Source organism: Centruroides vittatus, unplaced genomic scaffold, assembly GCF_030686945.1.
Source record: "Centruroides vittatus isolate TY-2023 unplaced genomic scaffold, ASM3068694v2 scaffold_2979, whole genome shotgun sequence".
Taxonomy (NCBI): Eukaryota; Metazoa; Arthropoda; class Arachnida; order Scorpiones; family Buthidae; genus Centruroides; species Centruroides vittatus.
In genome coordinates, this window is record NW_027122697.1 from 260,557 (window position 1) to 284,432 (window position 23,876).

The 23,876-nt window shown below is 33.9% G+C and overlaps 2 protein-coding genes across 2 annotated transcripts; one reads left to right on the forward strand and one right to left on the reverse strand.

Annotated features, from left to right (window-relative positions):
• Window positions 1–5,245: 5,245 nt before the first annotated feature.
• LOC136987994 (patched domain-containing protein 3-like) lies at window positions 5,246–18,983 on the forward strand. The gene is made up of 5 exons (XM_067285762.1): window positions 5,246–5,290; window positions 13,272–13,787; window positions 14,979–15,460; window positions 16,104–16,433; window positions 17,466–18,983. Exons 2-5 carry the CDS (start codon window positions 13,279–13,281, stop codon window positions 18,710–18,712), a joined length of 2,568 nt encoding a protein of 855 aa, XP_067141863.1. The 5' UTR covers window positions 5,246–5,290; window positions 13,272–13,278; the 3' UTR covers window positions 18,713–18,983.
• A 1,370-nt stretch (window positions 18,984–20,353) lies between these two features.
• LOC136987991 (DBH-like monooxygenase protein 1 homolog) lies at window positions 20,354–23,876 on the reverse strand. The gene is made up of 14 exons (XM_067285759.1): window positions 23,634–23,876; window positions 23,280–23,429; window positions 23,011–23,193; window positions 22,853–22,939; window positions 22,521–22,706; window positions 22,353–22,452; window positions 22,110–22,276; window positions 21,985–22,042; window positions 21,823–21,908; window positions 21,442–21,480; window positions 21,300–21,359; window positions 21,093–21,226; window positions 20,833–20,998; window positions 20,354–20,753 (listed from the first exon to the last, which is right to left on the reverse strand). The coding sequence occupies exons 1-14, from the start codon at window positions 23,874–23,876 to the stop codon at window positions 20,433–20,435; spliced, it is 1,980 nt and encodes a 659-aa protein (XP_067141860.1). The 3' UTR covers window positions 20,354–20,432.

The window sequence follows — 23,876 nt, forward strand, 5'->3', positions numbered from 1 at the left end:
TAAATGTGTTTTCACGTATACATTATACATATTGAAATACAGTAAGACCTCGTTTTGCGCTCCTTCGATTAACGCTGATTCGACATTAGGCAGTCTGCTCGAAGCTTAAAAGAAAAAGCTCGAAATTTACGCTTATTCAAATTATCGCTGCATTTCATTGATTCATACATAATAAGATTATTTTCAACACGAACCAATGAACAGAATGTGGAAGAAGAGGTATAATTTTTTAAGTGAAATATTCGTTTTGAAAGATATAGGCCTATAACAATTAATTGAAAAATAAATAAGTTGAACGAGGAGATATTTATTGTGTCTGGCTGCAATTGCCAATCATATTTTTAATTTACCGTATTTAATTTAATATATATGCTTTCCATTTGAAATTAGTAGTGTTTTGCTTCTATGCATCACACCTTCCCTGTTAGCAACTGAGTCGTGCCGTTTAACTATCTAACTTCTTTCAGGGAAAAATGTTTGAATTAAAAATAACGTGACTTTCGGTTTATACCGGAAGTTAGTGTATAGTTAATCGGGGTTTTGTTCACGTGTTCTTTCTGAGTATGGTCTTGTCGTTCATCTATCTTACACTCTTTTCGAGATTAAGGAAAGACAGATAGACGGACGACAGTGGGAATTTATAGGTCTACAATTTATTTCAAATTGCAACCCAAAAAGAAAAAGTAAAAAGAGAAAAAGGAAGAAGGAGAAGAAATAAAAGAAGAAAACTCGAAGAAGTAGATTAAAAAATCAGAAATGTAAATAGAGGAGTTTATGAAACAGAACATATGAATTTTTTTATTATTCATTCTTTTATAAATGTAACACGGTAAGAATATGTTTAAAAATAAGGGGTGTACTATAGATTACCACCTATGGAATTTCGGGACTTTGAGTATATATTTGAACTCACAGGACCGAGACGAGTTCAACGGTACCCTACTTTTGGGCCGGAGGCAAAAAGTAAAAAAAGTTATCATACTTTTTTCGGCGATCGCGCGATGATCAGGAGTCGCGTCGCTCTCTCCGCTAAGCCTATCGCGTGTTTAACAGGCAGTCCGGCAAGTCGGCCATATATACCTTCAACAGAGACAGGTGTTGATCCACGAGCATACCGATCGTCTACAGTCGAGTTAAGTCCTTTGTTCCTACCTCGCGCTCGTCGACCTCGGGGACTACGGCTCCTCAGTCTCGCTATCGCTCGCGGTCGGCTAGTACTACGAGCCGACCGCGCTATCGCGATCGGGGGTCGCGATGCTTGAACAAAAAGAAAAAAAGGAACTGGCGTTCGACTGTTCGTGCAATTTTTTGCCTTTCAGAGTGCTGTTTTTAAATTTGTTTGCAGACTTTACCGCGAGATGGCAGCACTAGCAACTACGGCGCCGTCTGCATGAAAGCATTTAAAAAAGTATGATAACTTAAAAACTATAACTTTCTTATTTTTCGTCTCCGTTACGCAACTCGTTGCTGGATATATTAATCATGTTACCCTAAAACATTGTAATTAAAAAACGCTTATTACTATTTATTATTTAATACGAGCCACCTTTACTTGTAATATTACTATACTGTACGTGTAAAATGAAACCTGATATAATTTTATTTAATTTCGATTTTTTTTTATTTCATACGAAAAATATTTAATAGAAAATAGAGTTGATTTTCGTTGTTTTCTAGTTAATCTCTTATCAAAATCAAATTTTAAAATATTCATTAATATGACAAAAGAACCAAATACACGTCACATTACTTTTAAAAAATCTTTTAGCACATTTTTTTCAGTTTTATCAATTAGTGGATTTTCACTTAATACCCATTTTAGATTTTTTTATATAGAAACATTCTTATATGATAGTTTATTTTTCTACCTGAAAATTATAATGTTTCTAACTTTTGCAGTCAGCTTAACATTTACTCAGTGATTGCTTGCTTGCCCGCCTTCTAGCAGGAGGGGTGGACGTAAGCTGCAATGGCTATTTCGTCCCGTGTTTACGTTGTTTGAAAACTGAAAAATCCATGATTGGTTGAAGTTCGTGGTTTCCGTTACGGGACTGTGTTGCCCCGGGTCCTCAGTAATCTTGTCACGTGTAGTATTGGCTAGTTGGGCACGAGCTTCTAGGCTATATCGTCCCGTGGCAAAGTCAGACGTAATTGTCACGTAATAGTTCTATGCGTTTATGATGGTCGTTACGAGGGGAATAATGCCTTCTGAAGGGTCTTTTAAGAGTAACTGACCTCTATTCAGACGTCACAGACGTGGAGAAAACCCGGAAAACTCCACGTGGATAGCGAGGCGCGACCCCACGACCGAGCTTTTAATGTTTAGGGAACGGAACCGTTTGGCCACTGGTGGGCAACACTCAGTAATGAGTAGGTTCTCTAGAAGTGCACTCTGGCGAAGAAAATTATCTATTTTCTGACAAATTTTTTTATAATAGAAAAGTCTTTTAAGGCATTGCTTGTATCATTATACGAGCAAGACAAGTTACCTCAATTAAACCAAAATTCTTATATTATTATAAGATGTCAATGCGGAGCCACCCAGTAAAATGGCAGCACGAATTATTTAATCAAGATCATGTGAACACTGCTACGAAGGTATTACAGCGAGTCTCTAATTAAGTCAAATACCTAAATCAGTTACGTTTATAAAATATAAACTTAATTATAAATTACTGTAAATTTAATAATATAAATGTAAATATCGTTACTTTATTTCAATTGTTTTATTTTTTAAAGTCGTATAAGCAATGTTCCCTCTATTTTTTTTTATTTTTTTTGTAGTTGAGCTGAACGTGTACTTCTCTGAGCAAAAAAAAATTTTTGCTGAGCACATTCTGAGCATACATATATAAAATCTTATTTTTTCCTATAAAAATTAAAATAATTAATTATAAAGTAGAGATTAAAATTAATTTAAAAACATACTTCCATACAAAATATTGTCTTTTGTCAATGATTTAATGTACAGGTATACCTCGAGTTACGTCGTTTCGTGTTACGTCGTTCTCGATTATACGTCGTTTGTCAAAAAAGTACAGTATATGGAAAAATACAAATCAAGTTTAAGTCATTTTTTCGTCTTTACATCCGTCCGCCACAAATATTGAAGTCGTAATATCACTAGAAAAGCGTTAAAAGCACATAAAATCATATTAAAATATGTACATTTACAGTAAATGTTAATATAATCATCATAAATCCTAGAGAACGAAACATGAAAACATCCGTGTTTCTGTGTTGTCATCTTATTTAGCGGTCTTTAAGTGCTCATTATTGGCGTTTTCCACGGTAGTTTCAATATCTACCATTTGGCGTCGTTGTCAGCGCCACTCGATATTGCTAAATTTAACATAAATTACTTTATTTTCTACTATCGCAAAATAATTTTAATAACTGTGTTTGTTTTTTAACCTTAAAAAATCATCTTATTTTATAATGTCCTTGAGAAACCGCATTCACAAATAAAGAGTCCGCAGCGTACTATAAACATTAAAAAATTGTAAGCATGTACTGTACAGTACATATATTCGTAAATTTATTCAATAGATTACTTTTTTCTGTACTATATTAAAAACTAAAATTTATTTGTTTGTAAGCTTAAAATAGATTCTTATTAACCATATATTATTAAAAGTGCATTTATAAATAAAATACAGAACTGGGAATGGTAATTTGTGGTTTAGCCTAGTGACAAGTAAATTCGACTTACGTCGCCTCTCCTGAAACCAATTACTGACGTAAGGTGAGGTATACCTGTATTTAATCGAAATATACGTAGCAATAATCATGATGCAGACAGAGTGAGAAATAAGTAAACAACAATTCAAATTAGTGTGCATGCTCTCCTGCGCGGCACATGAATTCTCGTGCGCCGCAACAGTTTGAGCAGTGCGCGGCTGCGCAGCCGCGCATCTTAGAGGGAAAATTGCGTATAAGTTAGAAGATAAGCATTCTAAACGTGCGAAAATATCAGGAAAACAACATTTACGTGTAGAAGGTTATTAAGGTACCTATAAATATTCCTTTACTTAGAATTTAATACTCTAATCTATATACATAATCGAGACGAGTTGATAATAATAATAATCAGCGCAGAGCCCAAACGGTAAGGGGTTGAAAGTTGAAATTTGGTACACAGTTAGGGTACGTCACAAGAACGCACACTAAGAAGGGATTTTTCGAAATTCCTCCCCACGGGGGAGAGGAACAGGATTAAGTCTTAACACTTCAATCAACGATGGAAGTGTTACGTAACAATGAAAGTGTTAAGAGAAAGCGACGTGCAAGACGCAGATGCAGTTTTTTCGTTTTTGCGGGAAATCGAACATATTTTTAGACCCATCTAAAAATTCTGTAATTAGTCTGGAAACAGGGAGGACCCAATTCTTGCATTCTGTGAAAACGTGTAAGGTTGACTATAACGTAATAATCTTAATATTCGCTAAAACGGTTAGGAGTTGAAAGTTGAAATTTGTTATACAGTTAGGGTACCAGATTTAAGTACCAAAGTGTTAAGTAACAATGGAGAACAAGAGAAAGCGACGTGCAAGATTTACGGGCGCTGGAGGAAAAAACAAAAAAGAGAAACAGTAATATGTTAGAACACATTCGGTTTTCAAATTTAAACAGATTAGTTCGGTTTTTCTTTAGAACATTCGATGAAAATCGAACGATAAAATCATAACACCTCGTGAAAATCGAACAATATTAGAACATTCGATTTTCAAATTCGACCTTTCTTTAGAAGAACTTAGTTTGTTGATGAAATTACTCTTTTTCTTTTGTGACTATAACGTAATAATCTTAATCTTTGCTATCGTTACTTTTGCCCAAGCAACGCCGGGCCTACCTGCTAGTAACAATATAGGCTAAATATTTAATAATTTTTTTCTTTTGAAAATCGCATATTAAAGAAAGATCAATTATAATAATTTTTGTTGTACGTATATTTTTGAGGAAATCTAAATGCAAAAAACACCACGTGTTCAATTTTTTCACTTAATTACATTTGCTTCGCTACTGCTTATTTCGAAATTGAATACACGAGGAAACATTAATTTCGAATATAATTTCCCTCAACCCGAATTTGGAAGATATAAACTTGTTCGTTTATATCTTCCGATAAGAATAATAAATTAATCAAGAATAGTGAAGGAAATTTTCTGAAACTATTAGCGAAACCGGTCGTAACGACTTATTTTTTTAAGATTATTTATTATACTATGTTATCTTTTGTGTTCATTTCGTATTCGAATTTCAAACAGATCATCATCATAAAACTTTGCAGGTAAGACATTTTTATGCCACACTAATTGCATTATTGTGACGCTATGAAATTGTTAACTAAGAAATGATTTTTTCCAACAAAACACTACGAAGTACGATAGAATAAAACAATACTTCGTACTGTTTTATCCTACGATTTAATTTCGATAAAACACTACATTTATTCCGATTCAATCTGGAAAAAGAATCTTCAATTCAGCATGTTTTGCCTTTGATAAAACACTACTTGATTTTTAGCAATCGCGTAATCTTTTAGAAAATTATTTTTGTGTGAGAACTGAGGAGGGAAAGAGCGGCGAGCTTCTTTCCCCCTCTTACTGGCGCGGACCTGTGAGGTCCGCCACGATGTCAGGGGATGGCGATATATCGAGTGGGAGGGCTTGTGAGGTCGGAATAAGGTGTCGGTCGTACTCAAGGAAGACAGACATTAATATAAGATGACATATTTACTAAACTCACAAAATCTTACAATTCTAAAAAACAAATACAACTAAAATGGTAAAACCGACAAGTAATATTCGACGTACGGTCGCGTTAAGGTTAAATAGAGTAAGGGCGCGTTCAGTTACGATGATAGATACGCGACAATCCTCTTAGTAATTGCGAATATGCGTTACCCTTCTACTCAAACTAACCCTCTGATATTGAGGAAGTGACCCGAGAGAGAGAGAGAGTTTACAAACAAGCTAATACCTCTGATTAAAGACTCGCTGTTAGTGATGTAACGAATAGTATATTCGACCTCAGCCGAATACCGAATATTCGGCTAGGAGAGTGGCCGAATACCGAATATTCGGCCAGGAGCGTGGCCGAATGGCCGAATATTCGGCCAAACTATTCGGCTTGATTAACGCACGTACAAAAATTGGCGCGCAAAAATTATGGCAAGGATCGCGCACCCTGCTCTCTATTGGCCTGCTGTCACTACGATTTTTTCTTCCAGTAGATCTAAATTATTTACATTAATTAATTAAATTATAATTATTAAAGTTAATATGAGATAGAGCCTAACGTCTACCTCTAGTGCCAAATTGGTTTATAATTTATGTAATAGCCGTAAATAGCCCGATACGATTCGGCAGTTGTTGGTATTTAGATGTAAGTTATAACTTATAAGTTATTTTATTTGCAATCGATCTTTTTAACTCTTTAATTAAGCACTAAAATTTTGTTTTTACTACGTATTTGTTGACTGAATAGTACCCTAAGGATATACTTTAGTGGGGAGATTTATGGTCTAGTTTCTCCCCAGTTGTGGAACGGTTCAAATATATTATTGGGATGTTTCTATTTGTGAAGCTTTGTGATATTTTGTTGTTATTGTTTTTGTCAATATTTTTAAAATTAACATGATTTCAAATGTTATCTTTTGCATATAATGAAAAATGCTCGTTCTTTGCTTTATATATAAAATAAATTATATATTAGTTACTCATCTTCTGGAAATTGATAAATAATTCTTTCTTTAAATATGATAAGTTTCAATAAAACGTTTCGTAAATCATTTTAAAATATCGTAAAAAATATTAAAATATACGCGAATACGAATATAACATAATTAACAAAACAATAACATTGATGCCCGATACATTCTAACCTACACGCCATCAATGCCATAAGATATCGGGCTAGATCAGTGGTCCCCAACCCTATGCCCGCGGGCACCATAGCGCCCGCCGATCGTTTTACGTGTGCCCGCCGCTGTTCGACCACGATAAAAATAGATATTTCGGTTTTCAGTAAAATGCTATATAAAAGTTTTTTCGTTTTTAATGATTAACCACTCAAAACTAGAAATGGCGTCCAACACAGATAAAAGCACAAAGCGAAATGCGACCGATCTCTTTTTCCCCTCCGCCAAATCTTCACCAAGCAAATTTCCCATACCTGAAATGAAATAAACCGGTCCGTTTTGAATATCATAAAATCAAAGTATAGATCACGACTTACAGATGAACACCTTGACGATTGCTTACGAGCAGGAATATCATCATACTCTCCTAATTACGAAGCAATGGCCAATGAAATGCAATGCCAAAAATCACATTTACTTTCAGATTTATATTTTTTATAAAGAATTTTTATACTCTGTAGATTTTGTATGCATTATTTAGTAATTACTTGTTTTGTAAAAATTATTGTTAATAGTCTTGTGTATGTTTTATTACATTTTTGGAATTAAATGTTTTCTGTACATTATGTGTATGTGTTATTAACTATGTCCAAGTATAAATTCACCTTGAAAAAATAAATGGTGCCCGCTGTCCGGCCGGTATCCTAGAATGTGCTCTTAGGTACAAAAAGGTTGGGAACCCCTGGGCTAGATAAACGCTATAATATTATTTAATTACGAAATAATTTAATACTAGAGTTAGATACTATTTCTTATTAACTTTAATAATTATAATTTAATTTTCAGCATTAATAAAAGTTACCAAAATGATTAATTTACTGTTTTTTTGTTATTTCTTACTCCTGTTTTTAGGTATTCGGTATTCGGCCGAATAGTGACTAAATATTCGGTATTCGGCCGAATAGTGATTTAAATATTCGGTATTCGGCCGAATAGTGAAAAATAGGCCGAATACCGGGTAGTAACCGAATATTCGTTACATCACTACTCGCTGTTCATAGATCTTGACTATGCGTCACGTGGAAGACATACGCTGATTTAGCTGAGTGGTCATCGGAGCTTATGGCGATACATATGGCGGAGTTGGGTCGGAGATGACCGTCGGTGGCTTCGCTTCTGTCCTCGGGTGATGTCCGCTTCTTAGTCCGGGCTTCTTGATGTCCGGCCGGATGCCGTGATCGGACCCCTTTTTATATCCGTCTGGACGGAGGGTGACTAACACATCAGGTGATGAGTGCACGTATGACTAAGAATTGTTTATATCAACTGTCCCGAATCGGAGTTTCTAGTTCTCCACGACCGGATGGAAGGGTTGGGAGGTTAAGCTTTATGTTGGGACTTATATGGTGATCGTTATTCTTTTATGAATCATCGGTTTAGTCATAGGTGGAAAAGTTTAGTTCGAACCTCTCAGCAAGGTGACCCTTTATCTACTCTATCGAGGGACTTGGTTATCTATCGGTGATTGGGCCTGGAGGATGTCCTCCGAAGGTGGACACATAGAGTTAAAACCTCGGTGGGAGGGGAGGAATTTTCCAGGACACCTGGGACGTCGTTTTTCTAAGAGAAGACAATCACTTCATTTCTGCGTCGTAGTACGAAGGAAAACAAAAGGGTTATTCTCTTGACCTCTCCGGAGAAAACTCGGAGAAAAAGAGGGAAATTGATTAACATCAGCGTGTAAAAATTCTAGATAGCGAGGGAAATCTCACATTTGTGTATAGCCATACAGAGTCTTGCTAAATTAACATATTTAACTGGTTTATTGCTTGCAGTTTCTAAGAATAACCTTTTAAGTTTTAAACATACTTTTCTTAAACTGTTATCTACCTCTAATCCATAATATTTAATAAATTTCTTTTTGAAATCAAATATTTAATGTTTTATAAAATCATACCATCTATCAATTATATTTTTTTCTGGTTCTGACATAGAATTATTATCATGACAATGTTTTATATGAGATGGGCCAATCTAATTTTATTATTACATGTAGTAAGTTAATGAGGAAAATTCCTGTAATCCGAAAAGTTTTAGGGAAATCACTTAATGCAATTAATAGAAAATTTATAGAGTCGATACTTTATACTATAATTAGAAGTCTTCGAAATATCACCAAAATTATTTTTAAAGTGGCCCAAAAAGTAGTAAATCGTCCAAATGTAGTAGCCTAGACCAGTGTTTCGCAACCTTTTTCTACTCGCGGCACACCTATGACTCGACACGACTCAACACGGCATACCAAAATGTTATTCCCCTTAAAAACGTATATATTATACTATTAATGGAATTACGTTATGCCACTAACCTATTATTATTATTATTATTAAACAAATGTTGTGTTAACCAATTCGTGCGTTATTAAAATTTATGAACTTTAATTCACTGTAGAGTGTATAGTGTAGAAAATACACTTTTCTACTACTATTAAAATAAATAATTTTACTCATACCTTTTCAATGTGATATTTGCGCCTGCTTAGCTGCACACAGACGGCTGATCCGTGGTGGAATCGTTGACAATGCTACTCTCATTTCTTCATCGACGGATCTGAGTCTCTCCCTCTTTGATGTTTTAATTTCAGTCAACGTCGAGAAGCCTAGTTCACACAAATACGTAGTTGAAAATGGCAATAACATATTAACTGCCATCTCGGATATAGCCGGGTATTCACTTTTTATTGTCAACCAAAATATATCCAAAGGCACTTCGAGAAGTTTTAATTGCAATGTTCTGTCTGCTTTTAATTCCGCGAGTTCCTCATGTAGATGAATGAATAGATACTCTGAAATCGCAATGAATGGGTTACGAACCCAGTCGATATCTTCAACACTGTCTCCAAAATACTTCTTGAACCTCTGCTGCAGGATTTGTAAATGTTCTTTAATTAGATCCATCATCATTTTATTACTGGAAGCAAGTGACCATACAGTGTCAAGAACATTTCAAACCAACCATTTTCAATTCTCTGTATCCACAAATTTAGCTTATTCACAAATCCTTGAATCTTATCCATACTAGTAAGAATATTTTCGTTCCTACTTTGCATTTTTCTGTTCAGCTCATTCAATTGTACGAAAATATCAGAAAGATAGGCCAACTTACATACCCATTCATCATCTGCAAATAAATTCGCGTACTCGTGCCCCTCGACAGTCAAAAATACACGTACCTCGTCTTTAAGTTCCAATATTCGCGTTAACACTTTTCCTCTTGATAACCACCGTACTTCTGTATGTAGCAGGAGTGTGGTGTGTTCTGATTCCATTTCCTGACACAAAACGGAAAATAGACGCGAATTTAGGGGTCGCGATTTGACAAGGTTTACGACTTTTACTACTTCGTCCAGCACAGCTTTCAGAGAAGGTGGCAAAGATTTAGCAACAATGGCTTCGCGGTGAATAAGACAATGATCGCATCGTATGTTAGGATTAATTTCACGTACTTGAGCTACAAATCCTTTCACTCGGCCTGTCATAGCTGCGGCTCCGTCTGTACAAACACTAACACAGTCCTTCCATTTTAATTCATTTTGGAGCACATATTCGTTAGTTACACGAAATATTTCTTCACCGGTGGCTCGCTCGGGAAGTTGTTTGCAAAAAAAGAAATTAGTTGCAATTACATTACCATCGATGTACCGAATATAAGCAAGAAGTTGTGCGTGGCCGCTGATATCGGTGGACTCGTCGATCTGAAATGAGAACTTTCGACTGCTGTTGATTTTCTCCTTCATAATGTCTTCAATGTCACTGGATATCTCAATAACTCGGCGACTGATCGTGTCATCAGAAAGAGGAATTTTTGATATTTCACTAGCAGCTTCTGAACCCAGGACTATTTTCACCATCTCTTTACAAGCAGGCATTAATAACGTTTCAGCTATTGTATGTGGTTTTTTGGCCTTTACGATAAGTTCGGCTACCTTATAGCTAGCTTCCTGTACTTCGTCCGAAACATACACTGTTGTAGTCATGAATGCTGCTTGTTTTCGGTTTTGTTCCAACAACCGACGAAAATAATTGACATCTTCGTTTAACAGAGAAGAATGTTTTGTTGACAAATGTCGTTTCAATTTACTGGGCACCATAGCAGCATTAGTAAGTTTTTCACCACAAACAGTACACTCGGGGATTGGGCACGTTTTATCACCACACCAAAAAAAACCGCAAGATAAATAATTATCACTATACTGCCGGCGCACTAATTTTTGTTTCTTTTTTGCGGACTCAATGCTATCACTACTTCTACTCGTCGAAGGAACACTCCGTACAAGGAATTTGTCCATCTTAGAAAAAATTAAATAGTCTAATAATAATAGAAAAAAATAAGACTGACTAGCAATCACAATTTTTGGACTACTACAGAGCACAACTAAGATAGAACTGAAATATTTGCAAGACTTTCAAGGTTTATGAATATTTCACTTAGTAACTCTATATATTCCGGCGGAATGTAAACCAACATAATTATTATTAATTTTCTATCTAGAAATTTTAAGTCTGAATTAATAATTTGAACCAACATTGTTATATAGTTAGTAGTTTTTTGAATAAATTTTACTTCTCCAATATTTTCCTTTAAAATTAAACTTAAACCTCCACAGGGATTTGACCAAAAGTAATAGTTAATCTCCTTCCGGAAGAGAGGATGCTCAACGACAACTATTTAATATCTGTCTACTTGAATACTTGAACAGTGATTGGTGTTGGATAGGTTGTGCGGTCCCGTATGTGATCAAAGTTAACGTCCGAAAGATTTTATATAAGATTTGTTAAATAAATAAAAAAATATCGAAAAAATACGAGAATAATTGCTTTTATGTGATGTTATAAAAATAGAAAAAATTAGTGAAACCAGATTAAAAAAGTAAAGCTCAGAAAAAACATTTAACAAGTAAGTAAAGAAAACTTTTGAAAGTTGTGGCATAAACAAACTGGTAGCAGATTTGACAGTAAGAATCAATATGTGAATAAAGTATAGATTACACAGACTACAACTACAGAAAATTTTGAATGAAGCAACGTCACCATAATAATAAATCGAAAAAATAATTATTGGCACAGAAAAAGACTTCGAGCTCTCTGCCTTAAAATCGTTGCACGTATATTAATTTGGCTAAACGTTAGAATATTTTTACGCAGTATGAGTTAATTAGGGGAAATGAAATTAGGGGAGGGGCAGGATTTCCAGGTTTCCTGTTAGTTAGGCATGTCCTGTAAATATCGCGTTTATAGATTAAATTATTAGAATTGGTTTGGTTAATTTGGTTACGGCAACGCGACGCGTGAGTGATCTGCCGAGGAGATGCATCCCGGGAAGACTTTCACATAAAGCTGGCCATTATTTAGGTGTTACTAACGAGAAGAAAATCCAGAAAACTCCACGTGGTCAGTCCATTGGCCATGCGCGAACTCACGACCAACTACCGGTGTTCGATGATTTTATTCACTCGGTTATTGGAGGATCCTTATCGGACTGCAATTTGAACAAATTGTAGACCTATAAATTCCAACTGTCGTCCGTCCGTCTCTGTCCTTCCTTAATCTCAAGAACGGAGTTAGATAGACCAGACGTGGAAATTGTAAGAGAAACAGAATGAGATTACCGTATTTTACGGACTATAAGACGCACTTTTTTCTTCGAAAAATTGCCTCCAAAATTCAGGTGCGTCTTATAGTCCGTAAAATACGGTAACTATATATGAACTTCCGATTTGTACTCCAAGTTACATTATTTCAATTCAAAAATTTTCCCCTGAACGGAGATAGATACATTACCGGCACGATTCCATTGCTAACAAAAAAAAGTATGATATAAAGGGGCAAAACATTACTACACTACACGAAGGCAAGTGTTATGTGCTACCTGTCGCAGTAATGTAATAATGGCGCATCTATTTCGCGCTATATCATTGTCTCAGTAATTCAGTAAATATAATAAATATTTTTTTAAATTTATATCCTTTTTTGTAACAATTATATTTATTTAATTATTTTGTTAGATTTTTTTTCCAATAGATAACGCTACATGTAAATCCAGCATTTAAAATGTAGCCAGAAATGAATCGATATTTAGAAATCCAATTGATAATTTAGGGTGGGATGTACAAGTACGTCGTCATCCAATATAGAAGTATTTGAACACAACTGCCAAGTTTCGTAGCAATTGGTCAAACGGCCTAGGAGTGTATAACGAACAAACAAACATCCTCATTTATTATATATATATAAATGAGGATGTTTGTTTGTTCGCTATATATATATATTAATTTACTGAATGATGTGATAAAAATCGAATAACTAATATAGTAATTCTAATAACTAATATAGTTTTTTTCATTCTTTAGAATAAGAATGAAGAAAACTTTGAACTCTTATTTATCTTCTTGGTTTTCTCGAATCGGCAACGTTGTCGGTGAATATCCACAACATTGTATTGCTGCCACCTTATTAATGACGTGGATTTTTGGGTCTGGGTTTCTCAAGTTTACTATGATTAGGGAGTTAGAGTATCTGTATATTCCGAGAAACGGAAGAGTTTTAGAAGATAGAAAGTCCATCGAGTCTCTGTTTCATATCAGCAGCTTGAACAGTATCCAACACGATGAAATTCGGCATGCCAATTATAAAAATTTAGTTCTGGTCATTGCCTCGGTGAAGAACAACGGATCCATGATGGACATCTCTTCGTTACAAGATGTAATCCAAATGAATTCCATCGTCAGCAACATCAGCATCTTTTGGAAAAATAAGTTTCTTAATTACCGAGATATTTGCGTGAAAAATAATCGTAATCAATGCTCGGAAAATTTCGTTTCGTTCTTGAAATACATGATGCAAAATACCGGAAAAGTTTCTATGAGGTAAGACTTTATTATCACAAACAAAATTTTCTCCATTGCTTGAAATTTTACAATTTCATATATGTTTAGCCATTATACGTGGTACGATCCAAAAGTTCGGGGACTGCAGTAATCTATGACAACAAAAGCATGTATTTGAAGTTACAGCGTATGAAATGTATTCTACCAGACCACCTCTACGTGTTCAGGTTAATTTCACCCATGTCATGTGATTAAACCGCGAGCGCTGCTGTTTTTTTTTCCGGAGATAGTTACCTTTGTTCTGCGACGTAATAAAAGTGGAGTTTCAAGAACAACTTCCAACATTTCGACTTCGCCATGGTAGAATCACCGTACACCTTTCTTAGCAATTTTAAAGTCTCCGTAGGTGTTTTACCTAAACGCTGACAAAATTTAACGTTGGAGGTTGTTCTTGAAACTCCACTTTTATCACGTCGCAGAACAAAGGTAACTATCTCTGGAAAAACAGCAGCGTTCGCGGTTTAATCACATGACATGGGTGAAATTAACCTGAACACGTAGAGGTGGTTTGGTAGAATCCATTTCATACGCTGTAACTTCAAATACATGCTTTTGTTGTCATAGATTACTGCAGTCCCCGAACTTTTGGATCGTACCACGTATATCATTATTATTAGATGGATAAGTTATCGCAATACATAAGCGAACTTCGAAGCGAAAGTGCCTCCCGAGGGTACTTGTATGAGAAAATGCTTCCTATTTACGTGTTAGACCTGTGAGGAAAGCCCGTTCCGTTGGACATGTACTACGTTCAGTGCTTTGATCGAATCTGCCATTGGTAATCACAAATTGCACGAAAATAGCCAATTGTAATAAATTTTGTGATCGTGTAAATAAATATAAAAAACTGAAAATTACCTCTACTATTGTTTCAGAGATAATAGTAACAAGTGAAAGTCGGAAATTTGAAATTCAATCTGTGGACCGAGAAATTTATGGTTACCTATAAAAGTCCTCCTCTCCAAGGCACTTTCCTCTTGGAATTCGCCCATGTATTGCGATGTCTTATACTATCGATCCAATTCGATCACCTCAAAAATTATCAGGTTAATTGAAGTACTTTGAAATGCATTGTTATTCAAACGACTGTTTTAACTTCAATTAAAAATTCAAGAGTAATATCATCTGACTTTGTATGTTTTTTATTATTTACTTTTATTACATGTTTAGATATCCAATAGATAGAGCACATTTCGATGCGAAAATATACGCTGTGAACATAGGTGGAGTATCAGTTAATGACACTGGATACATCACAGACTTCAAAGCCGTTCGCTTCTTCTATTTCATGGATTTCGGAACGGAAGAAAAAAAGCAAATAGCTTTGAAGTGGGAAGAAGCATTTCTGAATTTAGTGACTGGAATGGAATTTCGCCACATCAACGTTTCTTTCTGGACTTTTCGCGCTGTCAATGTCGAAGTTAACAGAAACACGGAATTTAGTATTACGCTAGCATTAATAGTTGGACCAATAATGTTTTTTTTCTCGATGGTAAGTTGTATGACGTTCGACATCGTCAGCAGTAAGCCGTGGATTGGATTAGCAGGATGTTGTAGTCCCATTTTAGCATTTACAGCATCGTTTGGTTTGCTACTACATTGCGGAATAGGGTATTGTGATGTCAATATGGCGTTGCTTTTCCTTTTGATGGGTATGTTTCTTTATATACGCTTTTTATATATTAAGTACTAAACAGATTTGTATTATTTTTCAGACTAATGATAAAAAGAATTGTATGAATGAAAATATATAAAAGCAGATATATCTTTTGCGGTATTTTACTTTAAAACGTTACAGTAATAAAAACCATTATTAAAGTTCCATACTAACATTGAAAATTAATTACTATTCGATACGTTAATACATAAATGAATTCTGATGAATTGTTTGATTGTAATCCTGCTCCGTATTGTTATAGGGAGTCGTGTTAAATCAAAGGCTAAATGAAAATAAATTTGACTCATATTTATTCTCATTTGAGCTCGTAGAACGGTAAAATAAATTTCAAAAATCACAAACATAGTTAGATCGAATCTGAACGTAAAAAATTGTAATATTTTTTTACTTTTCAAAGAATATTGTTGGATAGAAAATAAAAATTGTTAAATTGTATTGGCAAGAATTAAGAACTTATTTCCTTTGGAACGTTATTTTGTCAAATTTCATTAGAATAGGAAAGAGAATTTGCTTTTACAAAAATAATTTACACGCGTTAAGGTTAATTGTATGTAACCTTTCTTATGTATTTCTTCTCAATTAATTCAGCTAAAATTAACGCTTACTGATTTTTGTAGGTATTGGCCTAGACGATTCCTTTGTTTTGTTGTCTGCTTGGAGGCGTACGAACTCAAAAGACAGCGTAGTGAAGAGGATGAACCACACTTTTTCCGAAGCGGGAATATCCATCACTATCACTTCCTTGACTAATGTTGCTTCGTTTTGTGTTGGAATAACTTCATCTTATAGAGTCGTTCGTATCTTCTGCACCTATAGTGCTTTGTCCGTATTTTTCGATTTTGTGTATCAAATATTTTTCTTCGGAAGTCTCTTGGCTCTCGATGGCTACAGAGAAAAACATCGTCTTAATCCCTTTCTCTGTTACACAGTCAAGGAAAAATGCTATGGTATGTAAATATTTTGAATGTACTCTTACTGACATATCACTCGGGATATCCAGATGATCGAATCGGTTAAGGCGTCTTATTACCTGTATACGAATCCGCGGGAATTTTTTATACGCCGTTTGTCGTAGATGTGACGATCTCCTACCTTCAGGACCAGGTCTTCCCCATTGTGGGTGTGGGCAAATCCACGATATGTGTAAAAAAATATTCTCTAGTTGCCACAAGACGAAATGACTTACCGAAGCCTGAGAGCGATTTTAGAAGACTTTTCGACAATTAAGATCATCACGTGTAAACAATATACAGTACAGAGTACATATGATTATTTTTTGGCTATTGTAACCATTAATTACGGATTAATCATCAAAAATCTTTATTAACGACTGCAAATTCCGGCATGCATTTTGGCCTTTACAACGGCCGTCATAAAACTGTTTGAGATTTTTTCAAAAACTTAACAACAGATAAACTGACACCTATTCTGCCGTTTTTAATCTGTTTTTACCGATAATCAATCTCGACAAATGAATAAAAGGTTTATTTGTTTTGTTAAGTTATGTAAACGCAACACTTAAGCGATCTGCCTAGGGGGGAAGCCTTCCGGGAAGTCATTTTAAGGGTAACTGGCCCCTATTCAGGCGTTACAGACATGGAGTAAACCCGGAAAACTCGCCCGTCTGGGCGAGGAGCGAACCCACAACCGAACTCTCAGTGTTCAGGGAACGGAACCGCTTGACCACTGGTGGGTATGAATAAAATGACTTACATCAAAAATGCTTATAAAATCTTTTTTTAAACGATTATTCACATTGTTCACTTACTTCCACCACTACTCAATTTCATTTAATAAAACGTTCAATTTTGCATACAAACACTTTTACAACTTCAGACATTTTCACCTTTATCCAGCCTATTCCCTGTTTAACCTTAATTGTGAGGTAATGCGCTGTACTCAGTTTTTTTTATTTATATATATATACTTACGTTGTTATCGATAATACATAATAATTCTTACACTACTTTAATTTTTAGAAAACGAAACGTCCGAGGTCAGAAGAGAAGAAATAGATTCGAATAGGTGTGATAAAGCCATGAAGTTCTTCTCTGAAAAACTCGGAATTCTCCTCTGTAGAAAATTAATCAAAATTCTGATCGTATTCTTGTTCCTATGCAACATTGCAGCAAGTATTTACAGCATGAAAGTCATTAAACAGGGCTTGGATTTGAGAGACTTGTTGCCATTTTCCTCTGACCTTAGAAAATTCGCAAGTGATTACTACTTATATTTTTCAGATTATCCACACGCAATACAAATAGTTATTAACCAGGCTGTAGATTATTCAAATCCCATTGTACAAGAAGAAGTAGAGAATATTTTAACAAGATTTGAGAACGCTCCTTATATCAGTGGTCGCGAACACTCTTTATGTTGGATACGAGAATATCTTTCTTTCATTCGTAACAACGACATAAATTATCTGATGAATGATTTTAACACAAGAAACTCTACAGGTTTCATTCAAGGATTGAAACAGGTATTCCTCAGACTTAAACCAGCTGTTCAATTTCGGAAAGATATATCATGGAATAGACAGGGAGATACAATTGTTGCTTCTAGATGTTTCTTTTTGTCCAAAAATGTCAGAACAGGAACGGACGAGAAATTACTATTAGAAAGTTTGCGTCAGATTGCGGATCGTAGCAAATACCGCATAATCGTATACAATGCATTATTTATTCCTTACGAGCAATCATTGAACCTGCCCATTATCGGTTTGAAAAACGTGGGTCTCTCGGTGGTTGTAGTGAGCTTGATATTCCTTGCGCTGATACAAGATATTTCTTGCAGTGTTTGCGTGTCATTAAACGTCGTTTGTATTCTTGTAGAGACGGTGGGTTACATGAATTGGTGGAATGTCAACTTAGACTTGATGTCAATCGTGATTTTAATGATGAGTGCAGGATTATGCATCGATTCTTCGGTTCACGTGGCTTGCGTGTATAAGTATTGTCAGAAAGAATCATCAGAAGAAAAACTTAAATATACTTTTTACGCTACAGGATATCCGGTAATTCAAGGTTGCGTATCTACCATTTTAGGTGTTATAGTTTTGGTATTCGGACCTTCCTATACTTTTGTGATATTTTTCAAAATTATCTTTTTGATTATGACTTTTGCTGCTCTTAACGGACTGCTCCTGTTACCGGTGATGCTGAGTATAGGAGATTCAATTGTTTTTCCTTGGAAGAAAAAGATTGTTATCGAAGATGCCCTTTAACCTAATTCCCGTGATAAAGTTTAAAATGCCTTTATTTTATAAACTACTACAAGCAGTCGTTTGTTTCCGATTGGTTTATATAAAATTTAAAAATGTTGTTTATAATTATAGTCGTGATTATTATTGAACGTATGATGCAATTTAACGTATCATTGCATATTTTATTCGGAAATTCGATTATATAAAGTAGAAGTAAAGTCAATTACTAGTTTACGATTTATGGCAATACCATTTATAGAAATTTTACCTACTAATGATATATGTGATCTTATACAATGTATAAAATATCAAAATCACAATTATTATCGCAATAAAGACACAAAATTTAACGTTTAACAAAAATATGTTTTTGTTGTATTTCTCTTTATCCTACATTTCCAAGAAGTTCCCATTCGTTTGACAGATTCTTTCACTATACTTTTGGTTTAGTTTGCTCCATTTCCTGTGAAATATTAATATACTAAATAATGTAAATTGCAATGCTAAGACCCAAAACGAACTGAAATATCAATTTATTAGTTTTTTCGGTTTATCCTTTCTTGAGGGAATGTCAAGAGAAACTCAAATGAAGTGAAAACTAAAACACTTTCTTCTTTTTTTCTTTTTTGTCTTTGTCTTTTTCCATGTTTATATGGGGTCAACATTTCCATCATTAATTAATCTGTTTTTTCACATCTCTCTGTCCAGGAAGTCCTTTCTCTCAAGTCCTCAGCCACCTTATCTCCCTTTATCAACTTCGGTCTTCCAACTTCCCAATTTTCTTTCTAGCAGAGTTCTCTTTTTTTTTCTAAATGTTTTAGTGTTTTTATTTATTTATCTAAATAATAATTGGTACACTTTCATATTTAATTTGTGTAGAAATATCATAATAGAGGCAGAAATTAACTTTCAAATTACAAGTCTCTAGTCCTTTTGTATCGGCCCATACTGAAGACTCACTCGTCTAAAAGGTTCATATATGTCGAAAACAGATCCTGATTAAATTTTCTTAAATCGGAGATTAAACAAACTTACAAAGTAAAATTTCAACACTTCATTTTAATATATAAATAAGTACTGCTGTCTTTCTCATTACGAACTTTAAGCATAGCGCTTAGGGCCTACGAAATTAAAAATTGAGAAAATAAAAGTTATGGGAATTAACATTTCATTTTTACTCTAAAATTATTGCCTTACTAATCACTTATCTAATCTAATTAATATACAATCTTATTAAAAAAAAACTATATCTTAAAGCAACGTGTTTGTTGGTCACACCCTATTAAATACATGAACACGGGCATATTTGATATGGGTTTTTTAAATTTTCTATATACTCTTGAATAAAATGATACCAATTTTTCTTTCATAAACAAATACTGAGTTGAGATATGTCAATCCGAATACTCCTAACTACGAATAAATACGGAGAAAATGGGAAGATTGTGAAATTCGATAGACAGGATACGTGACACCTCTTTTATATTATAATTTATTGTTTAATTTAAAAATTGATGGTATGTATTCTATATTGTATTCGTATCTTAATTATAAAATACATAGTAATTATATTGTTTCAATTACCTACGAAATACTTTATGCGACTCTGTAAATAAATGAAATCCTGTACAAAATTATAAATAGAATCTATAAGTAATAAATTAAAAATTATTTAATCAATTGTTCACTTATAAATGTGTACAAATTTAGTTGAAATCGCGATTAAAATTAACACGAAACTTTAACTGGCGTCTTTAATTGCTTGTTCTATTAAGGGAATAGGAAAAACATGGCGAACTTTTGAAGGATCGACAGTCGAAGTGGTGAGTCTTCTAGTTGGCTTAATAGTCGATTCTGTTGCTCTAGGAAGAGGATATTCTCTTGTCGGTTTCACTGTAGAAGTTCTAATACCTGGAGGAAATATATTTTGCTGTCGTCGAGTTGGTCTGCTTGTAAATGGCTTGGTTTGTTCTTCAGTAATTTGCGGCTGAGATCTTACGGAACAAATGTCTGGTTCATTATACATATATTTTATTTTTGGATATCTTGAAAGGATTAGATTCTAGAAATGTTTTTGAGTTTAAATAAGTTTTATTTTAAACATGGTTACGTTTAAATCGAAATATTGAAATTGTGCTTACCGGTATTCCTTTTCCTCCTTTATCTACACAAAAATTCATATGAGGAGTGTACTTCATTGCTCTCTCTACGCGACTCACTACATCGTGATCCCACGGATACGATTCAAGAAAGTCATAATAAGTCTGATTTTTACCCGTTATCGGAGATATGACAAACCTTTCATCGCTGAATTTAAATAAAAAAACAAATGTTTAAGCTTATTTATTACATAATATAATTTTGGCGTCTCTGTGCTATAAATTTAAAAGAAAATGTTTACTCTGAAACTTTCTTTACTCCCATTCTTTTCAGGACATTAGCGGGAAAAGGGCAGCTGTAAGTTCCAGACAAATTTATTTTCGGGTAATATCCAAGAAAAACTACACACATTTCTTCTCTTGTTGAATACCCACCCTGAAAATTTAATTTCGTACAATTATAAAATCTATAAAATGTTTTCCTTTATGTCAAAGCAATTCATAATTACGTAAGTTGGAGAAGATCTTTTTGAAGAATCGTAAGTGCATTCTATGATTAGATGATCAGTCTGCGATTTAATGAATAAATATTTGTAAATAGCATTTATAAAGAATTGGAAAATAACATCTTTACAATTCAAAACTACTTACAGGTAAAACAGTGCGGACTTTAGGTAAGAGGCGATATTCCTGATAAAATATAAAGATTTTTTTAAATATTGCTTAATATTTGTTTATATATACAATATTTCTAGAGATGAGAGCTTAAATAAAGTCGAATTTATGTCGAATGGGAATTTTGTAGCCTCAATTTGTTTTTCGCCAGTTTGTAATGAATAATTCAGTTAAGATAAACAATAAAGAGTTAGGTAAATAAGCTCAAGAATGAATAAAAATAATAATCGTTCATTCTAGGAAGTTAATGACTATTTATGTTAATAACCTTTCGATTTTCTTACTTGAGTAAAGTATAATATAAACTTACAATAATCACATACAGAAATATATAAAAATCAGCTTAAATAATCTTACTTGATAGTTGAAATCGTAATTTCTATCTCTACTTAATGGCGGCAATTCCACATTTCCTCGAAAGTGCCTTACAGTTATCTTTTTACCTGACAAGAAACTTACATTCATTTATTTAAATAATCAAATAAGTTTATGAAAAAACGAACAATATATTTTACTAACCGATCTGATGTGAATGAAGCATAGAAGAAAATACTTTAATTCCTTCTTTAGGAATTCTCTAGAAACAAGTTTTAGAACTGTTAAGCATGAATTTTCTAATGAGAAAACTAAAAAATTAAAATTACCTGTCTAAGACAAGAAGGATGTGCATGACCTGAAACTGTAAATTCTCTCTGTTTTGGAGGCACAAATATACAAGGAAATGTTAAAGTACCGATACTTAAAGTCCAACTGTCGTATTGCCTAAGGTTGGATGTATAAGTGATTAATAATCCAGAATTGTCAACGATGCCTAATAAATATAATAAATAGAAGTGTAAATAAACAGTTGTATTTTCAGTAAAGCTAAAGATTATAAAATGAATGACCTTTTTCGAAACCAGGATTGTCGTAATGAACTTCTAAAAGATACCAAACCAAGTCTGGTGATCCAATTGGTAAGCCCGCTTCTTTCGGAAAGCTTATTGTCTAGAAAATATTTGTAAATTCTTTTCACGGAATAGAAAATAATAATAATTTAAAATACTAGCATTTACCCCTCCTCCAACAGCCCATCCTATAGATGGATTCAAACAAAACTGAAATTTTGGTACGGAATCTCCAAGGCACTCGTGATATTCTTTTTCCAAATAAGGTAACAGTTTTTCCTCATCGACATAACATTCGTACAGTACCATGTGGTGCACAAATCTCTCATTTTCTGGTTTAATCAAAGGAGAAATCTACGTAAGAAGTAATAATATGCTTATAGTTTTTGCAGTAATAACTCTGTTAATAATAAAAAACATTTCGGAATATACGCGTGTCTTGCACATTTCATTTGTTAACTTTAGTTTCTTTCACTTATATAAAAACTTATCTTAATCACCTCTATTATGTGATGCTTCCTGTTCAGCTTTGGACGTTTAATGAAGGTGCAAAAATATTCGGTGTTTTTTTCACCTGGTAACACGACCTTCAAAATACATTTTTTAAATGTTATTTGAACGTATAAAGCAGAGATATTTGCGTAATTGATTTACTCACATTGGCACTTCTAACTTCCCAATGATAAACATCTTTTGAAAGTTCGTTCAAATTTTCAATTTTGTCAACTTTTTTCAGTAAAGTACTTTTAGAACCTCTCGTTTTCGTTCCGTGATACATAACTGTAGTAGCTGAAACAGGATCATCGGGATAATAAGCATATATCAATTTTATAGTTTCATACTGGAAGGTATATAAAAAGTTAAATTATAAAAATGATGAGATATGAAACCTATTTATAGTATATACGGTACTTCAGAATTTCTTACAGGATTTATACACGAATCTTGATCATCTCCGGTATTAAATGCCCTTCTGAAACGAAGACTCGTGTGAGTGTCATTTTCGTACGACAAAAGTAATTCCCAATCTTGATGCTCGTCTATTTTTGGCTGGAAATTTCCTTCTGCGAATCTATCCTAAATATAGAATAAACTTCAACTTCCATTAAACCATGAAATAACTAAATAGTTAATTCTTGTTTTAATGGATATTATTCCGGAGTGGTAATCTAATCATTTTTAAACATCAACTTGATAAAATAATTTATTTTATTGTAAATTTGTTAGTATTTTTGCTGATAATCTTAGTTGTTAATATATTCAATTGCACTACATACTTACATAAAATGTCGATTTTCCGTCATTGACCCATCCTATGACTATATCACTTCCTGCCATTCCTCCATTGGGAGAGATTCCGAATCCAACCCATCCTCTTGTGGCTACTACTACTTGAAACGTGACCCACTCGCCTTCGATCGACCACCAAACTTCGTAATTATGATCTAATCTTAAATAATTTGTCCAATTTTCTGTTGAAGCTAAAGAGAAACAAACGATAAGCAGAGAATAAGCAGGGTGCAT

Bases quoted from the DNA above. Each gene is read 5' to 3' on its own strand.
- LOC136987991 (XM_067285759.1), bottom strand. From the start codon at position 23,876: ATGCACCCTGCTTATTCTCTGCTTATCGTTTGTTTCTCTTTAGCTTCA. The intron at 22,940-23,010 runs GTGAGTAAATCA...TGTATTTTGAAG, and splicing joins GGGAAGTTAGAAGTGCCAAT to GTCGTGTTACCAGGTGAAAA. The intron at 20,754-20,832 runs GTAAGCACAATT...AAACATTTCTAG, and splicing joins AAGGAGGAAAAGGAATACCG to AATCTAATCCTTTCAAGATA.
- LOC136987994 (XM_067285762.1), top strand. From the start codon at position 13,279: ATGAAGAAAACTTTGAACTCTTATTTATCTTCTTGGTTTTCTCGAATC. The intron at 13,788-14,978 runs GTAAGACTTTAT...TTACATGTTTAG, and splicing joins ACCGGAAAAGTTTCTATGAG to ATATCCAATAGATAGAGCAC. The intron at 16,434-17,465 runs GTATGTAAATAT...TTTAATTTTTAG, and splicing joins AGTCAAGGAAAAATGCTATG to AAAACGAAACGTCCGAGGTC.